Source organism: Mustela lutreola, chromosome 11 (assembly GCF_030435805.1).
Source record: "Mustela lutreola isolate mMusLut2 chromosome 11, mMusLut2.pri, whole genome shotgun sequence".
In the NCBI taxonomy this organism is placed as follows: domain Eukaryota; kingdom Metazoa; phylum Chordata; class Mammalia; order Carnivora; family Mustelidae; genus Mustela; species Mustela lutreola.
In genome coordinates, this window is record NC_081300.1 from 68737787 (window position 1) to 68759947 (window position 22161).

General features: G+C 49.3%; 1 protein-coding gene across 3 annotated transcripts in view; it reads right to left on the reverse strand.

Moving 5' to 3' along the window:
* Positions 1-22161, reverse strand: part of LIMK2 (LIM domain kinase 2) — a 61972-nt gene that overhangs the window by 6112 nt on the left and 33699 nt on the right. For 2 of the 3 annotated variants that reach the window (XM_059140663.1, XM_059140662.1), the window contains exons 3-13: positions 10969-11104; positions 10203-10312; positions 9441-9629; positions 8132-8237; positions 7574-7770; positions 5526-5712; positions 4608-4694; positions 3575-3706; positions 3361-3417; positions 1103-1168; positions 6-180 (exon numbers count right to left, since the gene is read on the reverse strand). In XM_059140663.1, the coding sequence (XP_058996646.1) occupies positions 6-180; positions 1103-1168; positions 3361-3417; positions 3575-3706; positions 4608-4694; positions 5526-5712; positions 7574-7770; positions 8132-8237; positions 9441-9629; positions 10203-10312; positions 10969-11104 (1442 nt within the window). Of the gene's footprint in view, positions 1-5; positions 181-1102; positions 1169-3360; positions 3418-3574; positions 3707-4607; positions 4695-5525; positions 5713-7573; positions 7771-8131; positions 8238-9440; positions 9630-10202; positions 10313-10968; positions 11105-20896; positions 21337-22161 lie in introns of those variants that run through there. The other variant, XM_059140664.1, reaches the window with a different exon arrangement.

The window sequence follows — 22161 nt, forward strand, 5'->3', positions numbered from 1 at the left end:
CTCACCATTCAGCATCTCAGGGGCCATCCAGTAGGGGTTTCCCACCACTGTATAGCGCTTCTTGCGGTCATTCTTACGCAAGGTGCGTTTCTTGGTGGTGGCCTTCTCCACTGGGGGCTTTTTCCTCTCCTCAACTATGAGCCGTGACAGCCCAAAGTCTGCCACCACCACGGTCTTGTCCTGGTAGGACAAGGCCAGGTAAGGGCTTGGTGAGGACATTCCCAAGAGAAGTCATTGAGAAAGGGAGAAAAGGTATGTAGTAAAGGGGAGTCACAGCTAAAGATCTCTCTCGCTGACAAGGCTTAGTTATTTGTTTTCTAACAATCTGCATCTGTGTAACAGATTCCCCAGACCTTGGGGTGTTCACAGCAGATATCCTGGAGCCTGGAGGGGTAAGGCTCTGGGATCTGGAAAGTGGAACTCAGGGGCAGAAATCTGTTGTTCCCCAACAGATTTAAGGCCTGGCTAGAACCGGGATAAGACAGAAAAAGGTAAGGTGGAGAAGTCAGTGGGGGAACTTGGGGGGAGATAAGTTCTTCAAATAGCTCCAAGGCAGTCATGCAGAAAAGGGTCAAGATTATTTAGTATGGACCCAGACGGACATCTAGCCAGGGCCAGTTACTGGACACCCAGGGAACTAGACTGCAAGCTAACAGGAGAAAAGACTTGCTAACAACCAGAGCTGATGGGTGGTGGGGAAAAATGCTGGCCTCAAACTGGCCCCTGTATATTTACCAGCTTCTGTGGCTTCAGAGTGAGGCTTCGAGGTGCCACAGCTATAGAACAGGGTGTGTAGGGAGCTGCATTACAGAACTACCATGGGGTGGAACCAGGAAAAACAACAGGGCATTATATACAATTAAGGAACTTCTGGAACTCCTTCTGACCAAAGGATTTCAAAGCCTGCTACTGGGAGGAGGTATAACTGTGTTGGCATCTATTTGAGAGCCCCAGAAGACAGAGGAGAGCATCAGGTGCAGCAGGAAGGGCAAGACAGGAGCCCTAGGTGACAATTTAGGTCAAAGCACAAGGGGACAGTAAGTCTCCTCTGTGACACGGCAAGAGGGCTGGCCCCAGGGAGACTCAGGGTGGTGGGACATACCAGCTTGATAAGGCAGTTGTGGGAGTTCAGATCCCGGTGGATGATACACATGGAGTGCAAATAGGCCTGGAACAGAAGTACCAGCTGAGGCCAATGGCCAGTAATTGAAGCAGTTGCAGACACCGCAACTGGGGGCTGCTCTTCTCCCAGGCCATCCCTACTCAGCTTCAGAACCCAACCTGGACCCTAGGGCGAAGGCCTCCTGTAGTCACTCCCTTGTTCCAACACCAAGAGAAAGCCAAAGGCTGCCTGGGCTTCCTCTCTCTTCCTGCTACCACCTTCTGACCATCCTTTGTTCACTGACCCCAACCCAGTGGCTGCTCTAGACCCTCACAGCTCCCTCCTAAAGTCCCCAACTCTATGGGCCCTGGCTCCTGCATGCTCCCAGCCCCTCTAACCACCTGAAGTGAGTGCCCTCAGATGCACTGCTCCTAGGCCCCCTCACTGCCATCCTCACCCCAATCTCTGGCTTCAGCTGCCCTGGATCCTTCCAGCCTGTCATAGGGGAAGCAGTGACTTCCCCTTGGTTAGCTGGTTCTGTATTCCTAACATTCTCCTTCCCTGAGTCTCAGCACGCTCCTTGCTCTTCCCTGTCTACACTTTAACTTCTTCCTCTTCCTACCCCAATGTTTTCATGCAAATCTCTGCTATTCCACTCCCGGCCCCCACAACATCCAGGCCTCCACTCCTGGCTCTTGTTACTCTGCAGCCACTTCCTTTTCTTTCTCTTCCCGTCCCCATAGAATGTGGAAGGAGCCACCTACACCACCCCTTCCAGTCCCTTACAATACTGCTTCCATCCCAGAGGTTCCTGGCTCTGATCCCATACCCAGGGAGCACTTCCTGAATGTTGTAGCTCTTGTGACCTGCCTGCCTGTCCTTTCTCCAAAGGCTGTCTGCACTTCTCCCATGATACCTACTCCTGAGACTCTTAATGTGCCCACACTTTCCTTCCAGCCTCCTCAAAGCCACCTTCTCTACACATGCTGACCCCTACTAACCCAAGAGAAGTCATTGAGAAAGGGAGAAAAGGTACAGCTCAAGATCTTTCTACTAACCACACATCTGCCTCAGCCAACACTAGCTCTTCCCAAGCCTGTTTCCCCAACATCTCTTTCCTGGGGGAACACAGGAGAGCAGGCTGTTTGGTTTAGTCTCCAGCAAACTGCCCCAGCAAACATCTGGTAAATGACCCCCATTCTTCTAGGTACTTCAAGCCACCCCAACTTCTCCTCCCCCTACCTCTGCTCCCTTGCTGCCAACTAGTCTCTCTGCACCCTGCCTCCCAGTCTCCCATCCCCACAGCCATACCTTAACTCAGAAACCAGGAATGTTTCACTAGCCCCAGCCCTGGTCTCCCTGCCTTCGGTTCTCCTAACTTGACTACCTACTGACTACACCGGACTCATATTAAAATAAAATAAAATAAAAAAATCGCAGCTCTGCTCACAAAACTTTCTTAAGTATCTTTTACACCTGTCTTTTTGGCTTCCTAAATAAAATCCAGACTCTGTAGTCTGAAACACAGGGATCTTCATGTATCTCCAGACTAACAGTCTTCATGGACCCCACATGAAGAGCAGTGATTAAAATCTCAGGCGTGGAGGTCAGACTGACGAGCCTAATCTCCTTGCTCTGTCCGTCCCTTTCTAGCATCAGCTTCTCATCTGGAAACTGGGGTTGTCATGAGGAACACATACATACATGTTACTCCCTCAGCTCAGTGTGTGGCATATAGGAAGCACTGAGCAACAGTCACTGGTATTACTACCATAACTGGTCTCCTTTCCCAGGTGAAACACTATTTCCTCCTCCCTCCTCCCAGGTCTGTGCTGCTGTCATCACCTCACCTTGGGGCCTCTCTGCCAAGAGGAACTTTTATCTAATTCTGATCCATCTTTCAGGCTTAACTAGAACATATATCCCCCTCTCTGATTTCATAGGCCATGAGGTTCTCTACCTGCGCCAAGTTCCCACAGCAGCTGGCCACTACTAATTTGCCTTACCCATGCCCTGTTTGCCTTGAAGATTTAGAACTCGTTGAGAGCAGGTTGTGAGTGAAGAGAAGGCAACTGGGGACAATTTCACAGGCACTGAGAGCAGCTCATTAAACAGCTGCTGACTGACCCAGCCCACACAAGCTGCCCAGGCTGGGGGCTCTGACTTCCGGCCCCTGCCTGTAATCCCTGCAGCTATTCTGACTCCCCAGCCTGCCTTGCCCCTCACTCCCACCCTTGGCAGTTGTTGGCAGAACTCACCATTCCAGAGGCGATGCCTTTGGCAAATTGGACCTTCTGCTGCCAGGGAAACGGGTCCTATGGGATGGAGGAATGCCATCAGAGGCTGTGGGGCCCTGTCCCATTTGGAATCCAGGCCCCACAGGTAAACGTGGTCTGCCACTGAACCCTGCCTATGCCCAGTCCTGCCCAGCATGACCCTTTGTAAGCAAAGCTGTGAGGGTGGTTTGCTTACCACACTGCGCAGAAAGTCCTTCAGCGTGCCCCCCTCAATGTACTCTGTCAGCAAGTTCAGCTTCTTGTCCTTGTATAGCACACCAATGAACTTGAGCACATTGGGGTGGTCTAGGCTTCGCATCACCTTCACCTGGGGGTGGTAGAGGCCAAGGAGGGTGGATGGTTACTTCCTCCTATGTCTTCCTTATCGCCTTCCCTCCAGGGAGTCAGTCTGACAAGTGTCACCTGGGTCTCCTACCTCCAGTCTTATGTGATAGGATAGAATACTTCCACATGGATAGGGATGCCTCAGAGGCCTCACCCTTGGGATCCTGCTTTTCTAGGAATTTTATTTGGGGGGAACTGGAATGGGAGGGTTTGAGAGTAAAACAAAGGCCTGGAGGGCAATGGCCAGACCAAAGGAATGCCAACCAAAGGAATAGAACAACTTGGGAAGGGTGGTAAAACTGTGTAAAAACTCCAGGGATGGCAGTTCTCTGGGAGACCCCACTCCAGGCTCCCTTAGCAAGGTGTTCAGGTGGTGAGTGTAACTCCTAGTTGTCCTAGACTGGTCTGTTTTCATGTCCATCACCCCCACTAGCTGTAAGCGCCTCTGAACCTCCCATTTGTTACTGTATCCTTTGTAACCAGATCATGCAGTCATTAGTAAATGCTCACTGAAGAGATAATTACCCCGTCTTCTAGAGCTCTTTTCTCCTCTACTTTTAGGAAAGTGATTCTAAAGTAAGTTTTCTCCCAGGGAACCTGGATGGCTCAGTCATTAAGAGTCTATTAAGAGTCTGCCTTTAGCTCAGGTCATGATCCCAGGGTCCTGGGATAGAGTCCTGCATCAGGCTCTCTGCTCAGCAGGAAGCCTGCTTCTCCCTCTTCTACTCCCCCTGCTTGTGTTCCTATTCTCGCTGTCTTTCTGTCAAATAAATAATAAAATCTTAAAATAAAAAAGTTTCCTCTGAAACTCTTGTTTATTAAGATCTTTCCCTCTTCCAACAGTGACACCGGAACTCCTACTTCCCACCACCCCATCCTCTTACCTCAGTCAGGAAAGTCTTCTGTGTTTCCTCATCACACCGAATTAACTCCTTCATGACCATCACTTTGCCAGTTGCTTTGTGTGTTACCTAGTTACAAAGGAGGGCAACTATTACTGGCACAGAGTCCTGGTGAACTGTGTGGAAATATATGCAACTGGGCATCCCATCCCCTGGAAGACACACTGAGCCAGATCAGACTGACAGAGTTCATCTGTAGAAGACACAGCATGAGGTAACAGGGGCCTCAGAGGGAAGCATACCCTTTTCCTTGGAGAGGTGGGCATGCACAGAGGGGAGGCGAGAATGCAGAAAAGGGAAGTGTAGGAGGCAGTAGGGGACACTGCCAAGCCAAGCAGGGGCTCTGGTCATCTGACACAGGAGTGAATCCCTTGGACGAAAAGAAGTCTAGGGACAGGAGGGTCAGTGCCACAGACATGCACCAGGGAGCTGGGTGGGTCAGGGTGAACTCTCCAGCCCCAAGGCCCTAAAAGCTGAGACACACAGCTTACCTGACCCCCCCTCCCAGCTCTCAGCAGAGGAGGAGGAGGAGAGAAAGAGAGAGAGGTTAGTCCCCAAGACTGTTCATCAGAGAGGCAAGAGCCACTCCCCCGTGTGCTTCCTGCAATATGCCCAGCACTGAGGCCTCAGGGTACCTAAAAACACCCGCTGACTGGAGGTGGCAGAACCATGGGCACAATTCATCCCAACCTGGGTCTCCAGGTCCACCAAGCTCACTGTGACAGCAACGCTGCCTTTAGGTGGCCTGGGAGGGCCAGAGTGTAGCCCTCACACCATCACCTGCAGCCAGGAAAGGGGCCTGGTGTCCTGTAGGGTGTGGAGTGAGAGCATGTGATAAGAACTCCCTGAAAGAGAGAGAGAGGTTGGGGGTAGAAGAGCAGAGCAGCTGCCTGTGCTCACCTTGATGGCCTGCCCAAAGAAGCCTTTCCCCAGGACCTCCCCGTGGATCAGGTCACATGGCCGGAAGATCTGCTGTGAGTTACTGCTGGAACAGCGGAGGGATTCTGAGCGGCTGATGTCACGGCTAAAGAGCAGGGGCTCCTTTGGGGAGCTGGGGCCAGGGGACTTGGAGATGCTGTTACTGCGCCTAAAAATGAAGAAAGATGAGGATAGGGCTAGGGTGATCCTCAGAGACCTGCCAGTAAAACCCTTAAGTAGAAACCTCAAGGCCACCCTACTATCCTACCAATCCCAATGTCTGTAGTTCTGGTGCTATGATGAGGGGAAGGAACTCTTAGGTCAGACAGATGTGCCATTTTGGGGCTGCAAACATCGGCAGTTTATTTAAGTATCAAAGCAGGAACCCTTGGGGTACCTGAGTGGCTCAGTGGGTTAAACCTCTGCTTCAGCTTGGGTTATGATCTCAGGGTCCTGGGATCGAGCCCCGCATTGGGCTCTCTGCTCAGTGGGAAGCCTGCTTCCCCTCTCTCTGCCTGTTCGCCTACTTGTGATTTCTCTGTCAAATAAATAAATTAATAAATAAATAAAATTTTTAAAAAGCGGGAACCCTGAGTACTCACCTGAAATGACTGTTACTAGTTTATAGCGCTCAACATGTGACAGCGCTGTAAGGTGGCAATCCACTTCCCATGTCTGCTTGAATCAAAGTGCTAAATGGGTTAGAGCCTACCACCATCCAAAAAAACGACATGGGATTCTGGCTATTTTGCTCATCTTTCTACCTGTCTTCATTTCCCAAATTCTAAAATAATGAGCATGTATGATTCTTACAGCAACAGAGCCACTGTATTTACATTTTTAAGAGCAGTCCATAACAGTAATGGTTGGTAACTGTTACTGACTTCTTGAAGGATGGACAAGAAGGCTGAAGTCACTGCAGGTGAATTGCAACCCTGAAAACTTGTCTCCCATACATCCTGTCTCACTTGGGCTCTGAGAAAGGACTGTCCACAGGCTTCTTAGCCCTTGCTCTACTCTTTGCCGCCCACCAACCACGCCCACAGAAGCACGTAAGTTGAGCTGCCCTCTCTCCCACAATGGTATCTAAGCAGCTCTCTGGCTGCACCCATGTGCTCAAGGCTTCTCTGCCCTCGGGCGCACTACTCTACCAGCTCACTTGTGCCGAGGCCAAGAGGGCAGCCTGAAGTTTATGCCAGCAACCTGTGGAGAGGGCCCTGTTTTCAACAGATGCCAGGCAAGTGCCCTGAGTGATTCAGTCTGTTTGATCAGGAGGGCGGATAGAGAACTTGACTCAATGATACCAACAACACCTCACTTAGTGCTGACCCTTTGCTGGCACTGTGCTACTTTGTATCCCTTTCCACACTGAATCCTTATGTAATTGGTGAGACAGCCATCTTTGTCTTACAATCCCACTTCATAGATGCAGAAACAGAAGCTCGAGAGATGAAGTGATTTGTGAAGGGAGGGAGCTCAGCTCAAAGGCATGGTATGGGTGTGTCTATCTAGAGAGCTGCTGCGTCTAACTCCTGTTCTTTCAGTCTCCCTACTTGGCACCTGCATCCAGGGCGAGTGCTCCCTCCTGTTGCACCTGGACAACTTGGGTTTTAACTGTTGGTCCCTCAAATCTAAAACAGCTTGCATTCATCTCTTGCTTTATAGTTTTCAGTGTTCTTATTTATACTTATTAATCCTCCCTGTGCCCCTACTCCAGTCTCTGAGCCCCATGCCTCCCTTTGCTGTTCCTTTAGGAGCCAGCACTGGTGCTTCCTGTTCAGCTCAGGAGTTCAGTGGATAGGGCCTGATTCTCTGGTTTCTAAGGAAACCTGGCAGACAGTGGGTCAGATCACACACAGGCCCTGGCTATAAACTGTGACTCCCATGGGGGAAGCTGGGTCAGCACAATCCTCATGGCCTGTCCCTGGCCAGCGGTTTCCCTTCCTAACCCTGCCAGCCTCCCAAAGCCAGCTCAACCTCATCTGAGGGATAAGCATGGGTCAGCATGGAATCAGGATAGGAGGCAGCACCTCAGGGAGCGTCTCCTGAGTGTCCCTTCAAGATTCTCCTTGGTGTCCAGGGTGCTGAGGGTATGGGAGTGTGCAGCATTCTGCATGTGGGGAGAGAGTCGTGCATCCAGCCGCAGCTGATCCAGGCGCTGGGAGACAGGATCATGTTCAATCAAGAGCTGAAGTGTCTGGCTTGTCTGGTTAATCGCATCCTCTACCTGTAGCCAAGAGCAGTGTAAGGTTGGCTCCCACAGGCTGTCGCAACCCAGGCTACCCACCGTCAGCCCAGATGATCCAAGCACATTATGGCCAATGTTCAACTTGCTAATGGTGGCCTCCAGCTGCCAGGAGCCCCCCACTGCCCTGTCTCTGGCATACTGTCAGATATCTCATCTGTCAGGCCATCCCTGCTGTCCTGGGAATGTGTCAGCCTGACAGAGGAGGTCACCAGTGGTCACAAACTCTGTGGCAAAACAAGAGAGAGACTGGGGGTGGAGAAAGGCAAAGGCCATAGCATGATGTCCCAGAGGGTCTGTTCCATGTCCTATCCTCATGTGACAGACAAGACACACATTGTACCTCTTCCACTCGGAGTGTGCGGACAGGGGTCCCATTGATCTCCAGGATACGATCCCCAGGGTGGATGGCGTTGCGGTTGTTGGGACTGATGTGCATCCGGTTGACCCTGGGCCAGACAAGAGTTGAGGCAGGACGAAGACATCCTAAAAATGTATCTGACCAATTTCACTTCTGCAGGAAGGCTCAACACGCCCCAGGCTCCTCCCAGCCCTCAAGATTCAAACCACTCACAGGAGAAATGCAATGCCCTTTACAGGGTGCCCTCAGTGAAGGGCACCCCCACTCACCCAGTGGCCTAAGCCAGACACTTGGATGGCATCTTCTCTACCTGGAGTCCCCCAACCCTCTCTGTCTTCAAAAACCCTGTCTTCACTTCATCACCATAGTTACCAACACCTCTCACCTGATCTTTCAATAGCCTCCTAAATGGTCTTACAATACCAGGCTTGTGCCTCTCCCATCCAGCACCCATTCAGCACCCATCCCAGCAATCCTTTTAGAACACTAACTGGGTTGCTTCACCTTGTTGCTTATCCCTCAAAAGACCTCCTCAGTTTTCACAATCCTTATATGTCTTAATAGCCCCTTTTCTGCCTATTCCCAACCACCCAATCTACACTAGACACAATCACAGACTCCCACCTCTGCACTGAACACAATGGCTTCCCCTCTTCATCTAATGAGGTCTGAGTGCAGATCTCACTTCCTGATGACTCCCCCAACCCTCGTACCTCTCACCTATACTGCAAGCACCTGGTGCTCAGCACACAGTAAACACACAATCACTATTTACAGGGTTGGCAGCCACAGGTGCCTCATTAATGGTATGAGACAAACACAGACTCTTTCCCTATCTGGTCTCTGGTCTGGACCTAGGATGAAGTCTTAACTTTTTTCTCTTCCTTCCTCCATTTACTCAACCAACAAAACAATCATCAATGAACATGTACTACATGCCAGGCACCGCTCTAGGCCCTGGGCATGCAATACTGAACAAGACTAAGTTCCAGAAGGAACTCATCAGGAGGACAGATGATAAACTAATACACATACTCAAGCCAGATAATTTCAAAGAATAAACATGATCTGAAACTTGACATGTGAAAGGTGAGCCGTTCTGGCATTGGTATCTGGTGGGAAGCAATCGAGTCAGAGGGAAGAGTATGTGCCAAGACCCAGGTGGGGTTACAGCATAGCGAGCTCCAGGAGAAAGATATGAGATGGGGGTAAAAGGAACTCTGCACCCCTGGAACTCCATATAAGGGCTCTGTGTAACAAGTCCTGCTCTAGAGGTCCTCAAAGTACTCACTCTTTGACTTGCACAGTGGTGGCGTAGTTGGAGCAGGCCCTTTCCACGGACACGGAGAAGCCCCGTCTGCCCTCAGTGGTGGCTGGCATGGAGATGTGTGTGACGGAGTAGGGCAGCTGGTCCTGAACAGACTCAGTGGAGAGCCTCTCAAACATGGGTGCCAGAACCACCTCATTATGGCACTTCCCACTGGGAAGAGGAATATAAAGGGGGTTAAGATCCTGGAGCCCCACCTGGAAGCCCCCAACAACTACTGCATCATGTGGCTTCAAGCAATAGTACCCACATTCCCACTATTACCATCCTTGTCTGCTCAGAATGAGGAGCCCAGGGTCTCTAGGGTAGCCTAGGAATGTGGGTGCAATGACCTGGGTTCTCTTCGCTCTGCTTCTGACTCACAGTGAGAACCAAGCCCCCTTCCCCTCTTAGGGCCTCAGCCTGACTTCTTTGTCAATTGAGGCAATTGGACCAAGTGAATTTTAAGGGGCTTTTGCCTTTAACTTTCTGGGATCCTTCTCTGAGAGCATCTTCCCAGCCATTCTTCCTTCGGGAGGACTCCAGGGCCAAGTCTCATTATTCTCACAGCAGGTTGAGGACAGAGGGCAGAGAGATGTTAACTGTCTTGCTTACAGAGGTGGTTACAGGCATTGGAATGATAGGAATCCAGTGCTGTGATATGCTCGCTGTTTCTGCCCAATTCACACTGCCACCTCTTTCTCTCTCTTGGCCACTCTTGCAGGGGGAGGATGGACACCACCTTACCAGTAGAGAGTGGCATGCTGCACCAGGGCGTATGCATCCCCATCCTCAATGATCACCTTGCAGCTCATACAGGCAAAGCACTCTGGGTGGTACTTGAACTCCCCAGCCACCTGTTAGCAGACAGGGAGAAGGGTAGACAAGATGACAGACATCACCACTGGAGGGTAGGGGTAGCTGAGGTGACCTTCAGTCAAGGATGTACAGGTTCCAGTCACAATCCACCTTTGCACTCCTTGCCCTAGGAGCTTCCAGAGGACAAGTCAGATTGGTGCCTCCCTGTCATTTCTGAGATTACAAAATGTTTTGGTCTAATTCATGAAAGCAAGTCGCCAGAAGTCATCATCCCCACTAGAGAGGGACAGTTCCTCCAACACAGGGTTGGCAAATCTGTGATTAGGCTTAAAGCCCTTTTCTGGAGCAGGTAGGGAAGGTGGAACTTCTCTCTAGCGTCCCACTCCAGGGTCTCCTTTTCTGATTCTCTACACACGACGTGAGTGTATCCTCCTCAACCTGTAATGCTCTCTTCTGAGGTCTTCACCGCACTGTATTGTGTTTCCTCCCTGCCCACCAACCCACACCCAAAATCAGACTCTTCAGTTTTTAAGGGAAAGATCTTACCTGGCACTTAACTGGTATTCAACAAACATTTGTTAAATGACTGAAAAAATAAAAGGGGAGGGCTTGGCTGATGGAAGACTAGATCAAAGGCCATGGGGAACCAGAGGTGCCGTCAATGGACTCTAATGACCAAGAGGGACTCACTCACCATGACAGGTCCTGTCATCAGCAGAGAGCATCCATGGCAGAACTCCCCGAACTTCCCCCAGTAGTCCTTGTGGCAATAAAGCTTCCCATCCTTCTCATAGTACCAGTTGGTGAGGGAATCCTGGCATTCTGAACACCTGAAAGGCAGGAGGCAAGAAATTCTTCTGGATCCTTGGAGCCAGGCTATATAGGCTGTCTCTAGCTCCCAGGTTTAACAACAAACCGACAGACCTCTCTTTGATCCAAAGCCAGATGGGGGTAAGTTACGGTTTACTGCTAGCCCCTCAAAGGAAGTTGATTCAGAGTGAAGATGATCCCAGAAACCAGTTCTGTATTGCCTGCTTCACCTAGCAGACATTAACCTTTTTGGGTCTTCAAGCCCTTAGAGAATATTTTTTTTTTTTTTTTTAAAGATTTTATTTATTTATTTGTCAGAGAGAGAGTGAGCGAGAGCGAGCACAGGCAGACAGAATGGCAGGCAGAGTCAGAGGGAGAAGCAGGCTCCCTGCGGAGGGCAAGGAGCCCGATGTGGGACTCGATCCCAGGACCCTGGGATCATGACCTGAGCCGAAGGCAGCTGCTTAACCAACTGAGCCACCCAGGCGTCCCAAGCCCTTAGAGAATCTAACAAAGGTCAAGAAGCCTCTCTCAGAAAAAGGCACACACAAGGAAAATGTGCGTATTTTAAAAAAGATCTTATCCATTTATTTGACACAAAGAGAGAAAGATCACAAGTAGACAGAGAGGCAGGCAGAGAGGGAGAAGCAGGCTCCCCACTGAGCAGAGAACCCGATGTGGGGCTCGATCCCAGGACCCTGAGATCATGACCTGAGCGGAAGGCAGAGGCTTAACCCACCGAGCCACACAGGCGCCCTGAAAATATGCATATTATTTAGGTATGGGCTGTGTGTGTGGTGTGTGTGTATGTGTATGTGTGTCAAGGACTGAAACCAAGTCATGGCCCCAGTTAAAAACCTCTAGTCTACACAGGTATCTTGATGAACCAAAAAAGCTCAAATCACCTCTTTTTAAAAAACCTACCCACCATCACCACTATTACTGATGTAACACTCTTGTGAAAAAATTATGTTAAGCATTAAGAAACAATCACGCAAATCCAGAATGTGGGTCATTTTTTAAGACTACTGGTCTTGACTCTTCCAAAAAGTTAATGTTGTAAAGGAATAAAGGTACAGGGATTAAAAAAGCCTAGAGACGCAGTAACCAAGTGCAACACAAACCTAGGATTCAATTCTGGACTGAAAAACAAAACAGCCATGAGTGACATTTTTGGAACAACTAAGGAAATTTGAATTTGGGCTGTACATTAGATTATATTGTGAGGGGCACCTGAGTGGCTCAGTGGGTTGGAGCCTCTGCCTTTGGCTCGGGTCATGATCCTGGGGTCCTGGGGTTGAGCCCCGCATCGGGCTCTCTGCTCGGCGGGGAGCCTGCTTCCTCCACTCTCTCTCTCTGCCTGCCTCTCTGCCTGCTTGTGATCTGTCAAATAAATAAATAAAATCTTAAAAAAAAAAAAAAGATTATATTGTGAAATTACTTTCTCAGGTGCTGTAATGATACTTTGGTTATATAGAAAAATTTTTAGAAGAAGCATTGTTAGAGTAAGGGTGAAAGTTACCCACAACCTAGTTTTTCATAGTTCAGCAAAAATTAAATATATATTGTGTGTGTGTGTGTGCATGTCTGTGTGTACATACTTAAAGAAAAAAGGGCTTGAGGTTAACAAATCTAGGTGAAGGATACATGGGTATTCTTTGAACTATTCTTTCAACTCTTCTATATAATTGAAAATTTTCAAAATAAAATAACTGGGGCAAAATTCCATTAGCACTGTGTGAGACACGTTAGATCCACAGGTCCTTTCTCCTCCAAGTTACCTGGTTGTAAAGCTCCATCCCTCAGCCAGGTTGGGTGTGTTCACAGGCCAAGTCTACATAAGATAAGCTCCTCCTCATTTCTGAGCCTCCCAGGACCCAGAGCTAAGTGCTTCCTGGCCCGCTGAGCCCATGTTATCTTTCCAGTGAAGAATCTACTCTTGCTGTCAAGACTTTATACCACCCACCCTAGCCACATCCTTCTTTCTAAGAGGCAGGATGGAGCCACCTCTTAGTGTGAATCCTGACCCTGCCAACTCATGTCATCTTGGGGAAGTTACCTGATTTCTTTGACCCAGTTTCCTCATCTGTGAAATGGACTACTGTGAAAATGAAATAACACGTATCGAACTATACAGATGTTTGTATAAAAGGCTAAGTCCAGGAGGAACTCAGGAAGTGTTAACTGCTAAGAGCAGATGATAATTATGCTAGCCACTAACATTATTTGCCACTTCCTCTACTAGCTGGGTAGCTCTGGACTTCTCATTTGCTTTTCCTCCTTGACAAAATGTGACCAACAGCATCTTAGTACAAAGAGCACTGTGAAGATCAAGCGAGCTAATATATGAGGAAAGCCTTTTGCAAACTGTGAAGAGCAAAGCAAGTATACTATTACAGTAACTTGGCAAGCACTGTAGATATAAAAGATAGAGGTACAAATTTCCCTACTCCACTTTCCAAGAGCTTATAATGAGTTAGGGAAGAGAAAGTCTAAACAAAACTTTACAATGAAAGGTGAGAAGTCACAATGGGTGCTACTACTTCCGGGTAGAGGAGGGAGACAGGAAGGCACTAAAGCAGCTGTGGAAAGCAACCAAGCAAGAGAGGTCTAGAGAAGCAGGACCCTGAGAATTTCTCTTTAAGGAGTGTCCAGTTCCCTCTTGGTGCTCAACTCCGATGGCATCTGCCATCAGTCATTCCAATCCTATAGCATTTCCTCTTGTTCTTTGGATGCTGAACTTCAAGGACTTGAGAGCTGGGTACAGCATGAAGAGTATGGGTATGCAGTACCTAGAATGGTGTATAATCAGAATTATGAATTATTGGAGGTGGTGGAGGAAGACCCTGTTCTGGGCAAGCAGTTCAAATTCCTTTCAGTGTAAAAGGCATGCAAGATGAGCTCTGAATGAGGGAAGAATGAGGTCTGGTTCAAGTTCTTGGGAGCTACCTGTCCGAGCTACTTGCCCTTGGACAAGGCCCTTTCTCTCTCTGCATAGTTTCCCCATCTGAAAAATGAGGTAATTATACCTCATTTCCCTTAATCCTGTGCATATCAGGTCTTTCCCTAAATGATCCAAGGTTCAAATCTCAGAATCACCAATTACCACCTAACTGATGTTGGGCTGGCGGCTTCACTTCTCATCTGTGAAATGACGATACCATCTACTTTTAGGGTAGCAGTGAGGACATTTAATCCAGTTCTGAATGACTGCGAGAAGCCTAGCAAATGGCCAGCACTAGAAGCAGGGGCTTCCTTCTTGCCTCCCAGCTTCTGACTTGAAGCTCTTAGGTACCAGTCTCTCCTTCACTGGATTGTGAGCTCCTTGAGGACAGGAGCAGTCCCATTTGCTGCTGGTAGATTCAGCACCTAACAAAGGGCCTAGCAGAGTAAGCCCTTGGCAGATGTTTCCAAACTGAAAATGGTGGGAGTGGCAAGAACAGGCAGTCTAGATGGGAGCACAAGCGTTCTGTGACTCACGGTCACCAGGTCTTGCGCTTCTGCTGTCTGCAGTGGAGAAAAGCTGGTGCACATGTATTTGCACCTAACTGCAGGCCTGGGCCCTGTTACACCCTCTCAATGGTATGTGTGCTGCAGGGCACAGGAGTACCAGAACATGTCCTCCTTTCCACTGCCAATATCCTGCTTTTGTTTGTTGCGAGTAGCCCTGGCCAGGCCCAGGAGAGTGGGGAGAGAAACGAGTGCAGACACGCCGGACAGAGCCACGCCAGGCTTCTGGGAAGAACACCTGCCTGGAGAATGACATTACCAATGCACACATCTGTTGTCAAGAAATGCCTTTGGAGGGTATGGCCAGCTATATAGTCAAAGTTGGCTGTCAGAGGTGTCTGAAGAACAGGAAGCTGAGCAGCTGATAGGAGGGCTGGCTGTGGATCCCTAAGCTGTTTTGTCACAACTGCTTCTTAGGTCACTGGAGTGGCAGACTTAGAGTCCTAGTTTAGAAATTAAGGAGAGTTACTATTACCTGTTACTTGAATGCCAACCGTATTCTGGGCACTGTAGGAGGTGCCTTACTTCCACCATCTCTAGTCTTTTTTTTTTTTTTTTTTTAAAGATTTTATTTATTTATTTGACAGAGAGAGATCACAAGTAGGCAGAGAGGCAGGCAGAGAGAGAGACAGGAGGAGGCAGACTCCCTGCTGAGCAGAGAGCCCGATTCGGGACTCGATCCCAGGACCCTGAGATCACCACCTGAGCAGCGGCTTAACCCACTGAGCCACCCAGGAGCCCCCACCATCTCTAGTCTTGATCGCATCCTACAAGGTGACAGGATTATCCCTATTCTAAGACCAGAGACTGAAAAGCAGAGTCAAATCACTTCTGCAAATTCACCTAATACATACTGATGGAGCTGGAGTTTTAACCTGTGTATACTTGGCCATGAAGCCATTTCTACTAGACTACATCACCAGAGTAATGCAGCACATTCACTAAGCTGGGCCTCAGGATTTGCATCTGTGAAAATAAGGTAGTCTGGAGCCCTGAGAGCTCAAGTCCTTTTGGGGATTAACACATAATGAGGTTTTTCTTTAAATCCAAGTGCTGAATGTTAAATGGCACAATGATTCTCTCCTTCCTTTAGTCCACAGCTGTGTGTTCCCCAGCAGTCTCTGCCTTTTTAAGAATCTAAAATACACTCTGAAAATTTAAGAAGCTACTCCAAAATATCCCCCCTCAGATTCTTGGAGGCCATGGTCACAATATATTTTCCAAAGCCAAGGCTTTTTCTTTTCCAGCTTTCAATTTTTTTTTTTTTAAAGTTTCAAGTGAAAGTCAAAATCTGCCCTAGCTGTGGGTTGCCCAAGGGCATCCAGCTTAGAAGTAGTGGAGCTATAAATCAAGGTCTGAGGCATTGGTCAACACCCTCTCCCAAACAACCAGAGTGAAGAGACCCGAAACCCTCCAGCCAGGAGAGATCACAGAGAGGTCCACATGCACTGAGGGCAACCTCCAAAATTCCTCTCCCACAGCATTAAAATGGGCCTGGGTAGCCACCAAGTGAACTAAAACTTGGGGGTTAGTTCAGTGGGCAGTTCAGATCCAAACTAAGGACTTTCTTTATTTCTTTTTTTTAAAGATTTTTATTTAAAAAAAATTTTTTTTATTTACTTATTTTAGACAGAGATCAAGCAGGTGAGCAGGTTGTAGGGTGGGGTAGGGGAACAAAGGGAGAAGGAGAGAATCTGAAGCAGATCCCTGTTGAGCATGGGAGCCTGACCCATGCTCAATCCCAGGACCTTGAGATCATGACCTGAGCCGAAATCAAGAGTCAGATGCTTTGCCCACTGAGCCACCCAGGTGCTCCTAATGATTTTATTTTTAAGTAATCGCTATACCCAATGTGGGGCTTGAATCCACAACCTCAAGATCAAGAGTCACATGTTCCACCAACCAATCCAGCCAGGGATCCCAAACTCCGGACTTTTGAGTCAGCAGGGAACACACAGTTTTTAAAAAAAAAAAAAAAAAAAAGATAATCAGGTTGAGATTCTCACAAGTAACTCAAGACCTGGGTCTACATTCCTCCTTTGCCATTTACTATCTGTGTCACCTCAAGCCAGTTATTTCATGACTCTGGGCCTTAGTCTTCTCATTTGTGCACTGGTGATGACAAAGCCTCATGAGTTTATGAGAATTACGTACAAATGCCTAGAATGATCCCAGGCAGGTGTCCAGTAAATGTTCATTTCCCTCCCTCCCCTCTTTAATTTAAGAACAAGGGCAAAGGCAAACAGACTTCTTTCCCTCTGTGCCTAAGCAGTATGGATCTGTACCTAGGCCCAGAACCAAACAGATTTCTGTGAGTAGAGAATGTCATAAAATGAATTATTTATCAAACCAGTTAGAAAGCAATTGATTATTATCAATTCCTATCAATTGGGAAATAGTTACTGTGCATCTAGAATGTGCAAGACCAAACAGGCAAGGTGCTGTGCTGGGAGAAGCCAAGTAAGACATCATCAGCCCAGCCCTCACTCACATGCACATTCTTCAGACCAAATGTTTACAGGTTAAATTTTCAACCTTATGTGGTTGAAGCAGCCACTATTCCAGTGTATTTGCAAAGGTTAAAGAACAAGCCCTTCCATGTCCTGGTAAAGGCCTGGTTGGATGCTCATCCTTAGCCTCCTGGAGGAACAGACTGTTGGAGAGCAGCTGTTTCTAGCCCCTTGCCTCTGAGCTCTGACTGGGCTAAAAAGGGAAAATGGGCAGGTGTCTCTGCCACAGCCTGAGGGTACTGTGACCAGAGATGCCAACTCTCCCCCAGGCACAGAAGGGCAGATGTAACAGGGGCCTAGTGACACTGGACCATCAGAACTCAGTCCCCTACCACTGAAAATCTCTTTATCACTCCTCTTCCTGCAGAATCTGTAGACTGAAACAGGCTGTCAATGAAGCTGTAATTATTATGGAGTATGTTGTTATCCAGTTTAAAAAAAATTAACCAAACACATAAGCCTCTGATCTGCAAGAAATAAGCGTTACCAGAGTGTGTTGATTCATTTCCAACCCAAAGCCAGGAAACCTGTAGACTCAAGTAATGCATGTAGTCACACTTCAGGGTAAAGCCTTCATGATAAGGAAAAAGTGGAAAAAAGCTTGTGTGTCTCTGAGGAGCCACATGAGTTGCGGACTTACAGGAATCACTCAACTGATCTGAGTCCTTCACTTTCCAGATAAAGAGTCCTAAAGGACCTAACGCAGCTGCCAATGTTACTGCTAAGCTGGACAGAGTTAAAAATAATTTTTCCCTTTAAACATGGGTTGCAGGGGTACCCGGGTGGCTCAGTGGGTTAAAGCCTCTGCCTTCAGCTCAGGTCATGATCCCAGGGTCCTGGGATCAAGCCCCGCATCAGGCTCTGCTCAGCAGGGAGCCTGCCTCCCCCTCTCTCTCTGCCTGCCTCTCTGCCTACTTGTGATCTCTGTCAAATACATAAAATCTTTAAAAACAAACAAACAAACATGGGTTGCAAAAACAACAGAAAAACCAGGGGTTGCTTTAGAATACAAAGATGTACTTGTTTTCTTCAAGAGACAATGTGTAAATCAAATCCATTAAGTCAGTGTTGGACATTAAGTGAAATTCTCTAAGAAAAAAGTCCTTTAAACATATCAGACAAAAAGTCACTGCTTAATTTACCTCTCCTATAAATTCCAATTTGAGCGTTTTCTTACTTGGGAGCACACCTATAATTGTATCTCCCCCCTTTCACTAGGGGCAATGGCAGAGAAGACCATGCACTCTGCTGAGTGCAGTCTGTCAGGCAGGGTGGTACAGGGTACATTAATTACATTCTTCGTTCCCTGCTCCCTCATCCCTCCCTTGTGCATTGTCACGCCTGATCATGTCCCCATGGAATTTGGTTGCGTCACTTTCCTACAACCACAGTACTAGAACTCCTGTGGACTTTGAACTCCCCCAGATACTTGGGGTCAAGGACTTAATTTGTTTCACAGAATCTGTCAAGGGTTGTGTTCAGGAGCCCAGGAAGTCCAACCCCTATGCCCTGCAGCAGAGGAAACTGAGGCCCAGGGAGGGGACTGGCCCCTGGTCAGTGAGGAGTCCTTGAGGATGCCCTGTAATAACCGAGGAGGCAGATAGTGGGAGCAGTTTTCTGACCAGTGACAGTGGTGATTGATTAGAATGATACCTGGGAGAGCAGGTCTGGGTGATCCCTCCTATGGGGCACAGGGCCCTGCATGCTGGCTATCTCTTCAGAAGTGGCTCCAGGAATGTGGCCTCTCATTTGGGGGAGGTTGTGGGGGGCTAAAGTGCATCAGTACACCCCTGACTCCAGCTGGGCAAATAAGAACTGGAGCAGAGAGAAGGTAGTCAGTTCCCCAAGGCATGGAGAGAGCAAGACAAGGAACAGGCAGACCTGGGCGGCATTGGTGGCATGACCCTCAAAAGGTCCAGGTCGAGAGTTCATTATCTGCTCTAGCTCCTGAGTTGTGTCCAGTTCCCAGAGATTAAAAGGGGCACGGCATTCCTTGCTCCTAAGGGAACCACCCCTCCCCCAAGCTGCCTTTCCAGGATTAAGAGTAAAAGGATTAATGAGGCCCTGGTCTAAACTAGTGGCTACTTCAAACACTTGGCATCTTGATTCCACATGGTAAAACCTACTCCTCAACTCAAGATCAATTCCCATTTGCTCTTCAGAAAAGAATTTTTGCCATCCCTTCAATGCGCCAGGCAAACTATGGGGGCCCTTTTTGGACTCTTTCTGCTGGAAGAGAAAAGCAAATCTGAGACTTGCCCTTGCAGGAAGTGTGAACAGAGGATGATGCAGCCTCCTGAAGGATGAATCAAACTCAGGAAGACGGGAAAAGATGACCAGAGATCCCCCCACATGTTAATTCTGTTGAAAGTGGTTGCCTCTTCTGTAAAATGGGGATACATAGTTCCAACAGGCTTTGAGAGAATCAAAGGATAAAGTGCCTAGCGAGGGCGGGGGTGGGGGGAGCGCCTGGGTGGTTTAGTCGTTAAGAGTCTGTCTTTAACTCAGGTCATGATCCCAGTGTCCTGGAATGGAGCCCTACACTGGGCTCCCTGCTCGGTGGAAAGCCTACTTCTCCCTCTCCCACTGCTCCTGCTTGTGTTCCTTCTCTCACTGTGTCTCCATCAAATAAAAAAATAAAATCTTAAAAAAAAAAAGTGCCTAGCAGAATGCCTGGAAGACTCAGCACTGAGGACTGGTTCCCTTCCCCCTCCCCCAAAATCCAAAGGCTTCCCACCACTCTACCAGGGTCCAGTAATTCCGGAAAACCACATGGTGTTCTGCTTTTCTGCTCAGGGCATGGCCACCTGACTAGTATCCTGGCAGCGAGGTTTGGGCATGGAGCTGAGCTGAGGAAGCCAAAAGGGAGAGGTCGACCAGGACCACTGGTGAGGGGGAGGCAGCCCTTGGAACAACAGGCTGCTCCCAAAGAATGAAAACAAGCCCCACCCTGGCCAGGAATGGCTCCATTCAGGAGGGACCCTAAGGGCCAGAAACCCCCTGGGGAGTTTCTGTTGGAGGTAGGGTGGGGCAGAAGCAAAGAAAGGCAGGTCAGAAGTAGAAAGTTTCCACATCTCCCTCGAGAAGCCCTGCCAAAAAAGGCCCACAGAGGTCTCAGGCTTGGGGACCTGGCCTGCATGGGGTGGGTGTTGGGCGGGGGTAGGCAGAAGCTCAGAACACTCCAAAACCAATTGCCCCAGTCTTGGAAGCACCTGCCCAGGCCTTTCCCTAGCAACTGTACTCATCTGGGAGCTTAGAAGCCCTCAGAGCCAGAGGCAAAGGTGCCTTCCATTAACAGAAAAAACGTTTATAGAGTACCTACTATGTACCAGGCTGCCCACACCCAGGCCTTGCCAGCTTCTTCCATGCTGTTTGACAAAACCTGCCTATCCTGTTTGTTCGGACAAATTCCTGGCAGACAGTACGGCCTGCAGGTGAAAGCTGGAAGAAAACACCCTATTTGTGCTCTTCCCCCGGAAGCAGTAAGAACAGGCAGGGTCACCGGCATCTTCTGGAGGCTTTTCCAGGTGTGCCTGGGAAGGAAGGAGAGCCGGAGTTCCCCAGGAGCTTCCGTCTGGGCATATCCCCCACCTCACCATTTGTAGAACATGGTGGAAGCCTTCACCAGGCCTACTCTGCTTGGGAAGAGCTTCTGCAAGCTTCTGCCTGATAGTACCAATGGTGAAGGGACAAGTGAAATCTGAGAAGCAGGTTCAGGGAGACCTCGGCCCTCCCCTCAGGACCAGGGACCAGGAAGAGGAGATGGAGAAGGAGACTCAGAGCCCAACTCACCGAAAGGGGTCTCTGGAGGTGAAGTAAGCCGGGATGGACAAGTAACTCCCCATCTTCTTCCCACACCAGATAAACAAGCTCAGCTGCAAACCCGTCTGGGAGTGCCTCAGGCTGGCTGCGGACGGCCACCATGACAGGCCCAGGGCTCCCAGCACCTCTGGCTGTGGGCGGGCTGCCCAGGGCTCACCTCTCCCTCCGGAGAAGCCGGAGGGGCGTGAGGACTCCAGGCCACTTGCCCTCCAGCAGATTCCCGCAGGGGGTCATGACTGGGACGGCTCCTCCCCAGTTCTCGGAAGCTCCAGCAGACCCTCGGGACTCCGGGAGAAAACACCTCTCTGCAGAGGCTATACACACAGAGGGATTCTCCGGCCGGGCCGGTGACTAGCTAAGAAAGAAGCGCGGCTGTCAAGTTAGCTTCTTCAGTCCCTCCCCTGATGAGGGAGGGAGGGAGGGAGGAAGAGGAGGGGCTCCTCGCGGAACCGAGGTGTGTGGTTGGAGCAGCTATTAGGAAATAGACCTTGCAGACAAGGGGTGGAGCTGGGCTGGAGGGAGGCTGCAGGCTAGCGCCGCAGACAATAACCAGGACTGGCTGAGCGTCCATCCCTGAGCTGGGGAAGGGCAGGGAGAGAAAAAGAGCCCATCTGCCTCCGAGTGTCCCTAGCTTGAGGAGCCGCCCAAAGGATAGTCAGTTCTGCTCGGAGATGAAGGAAAGCATAGGAGACCAATTCCAGGCCAAGCCACGCCCCCCCCCCCAAAGCCGGGGAGGGGGGTATCTTGGGTAGGGGAGGCAGGTCTAGAGACTAGAGAGCCAGGTCTAGAGAGCTGCCCTCTAGGTTCTGTGCTCGGGGCTGGTATCTACTGGGTCCTGGCGCTAGGTCCCCATTTCCATTTATCCCTTTCCTCTGACTGGCCTGGGGACAGCCCCCAGAGCTAGCCAATGCGGGTTGCCACTCCACTTCTGGGCAGAGCTGTGCTAAGCATGAGGAAAGGAGACCTAGAGTGTTAACTGACACCTGATGTTTCTCAAAGTGGCAAGCCCTGTAAGGCACTCTCTTATTTCTCCAAGATGAGAATTATCTCCATTAACAAGGAAAGCAAGGTTCAGAGAGATTAGCTAACTAACCCAAGGCCAAAATATTATTCAGTAGCAGGGCTGGGATTTAAAGATTTTTTCATTTGATATAGAGAGTGAGTGGGGGGACAGAGGGAGATGGAGAAGCAAGCTCCCTATGAGCAGGGAGCCCGAGGCAGGGCTTAATCCCAGG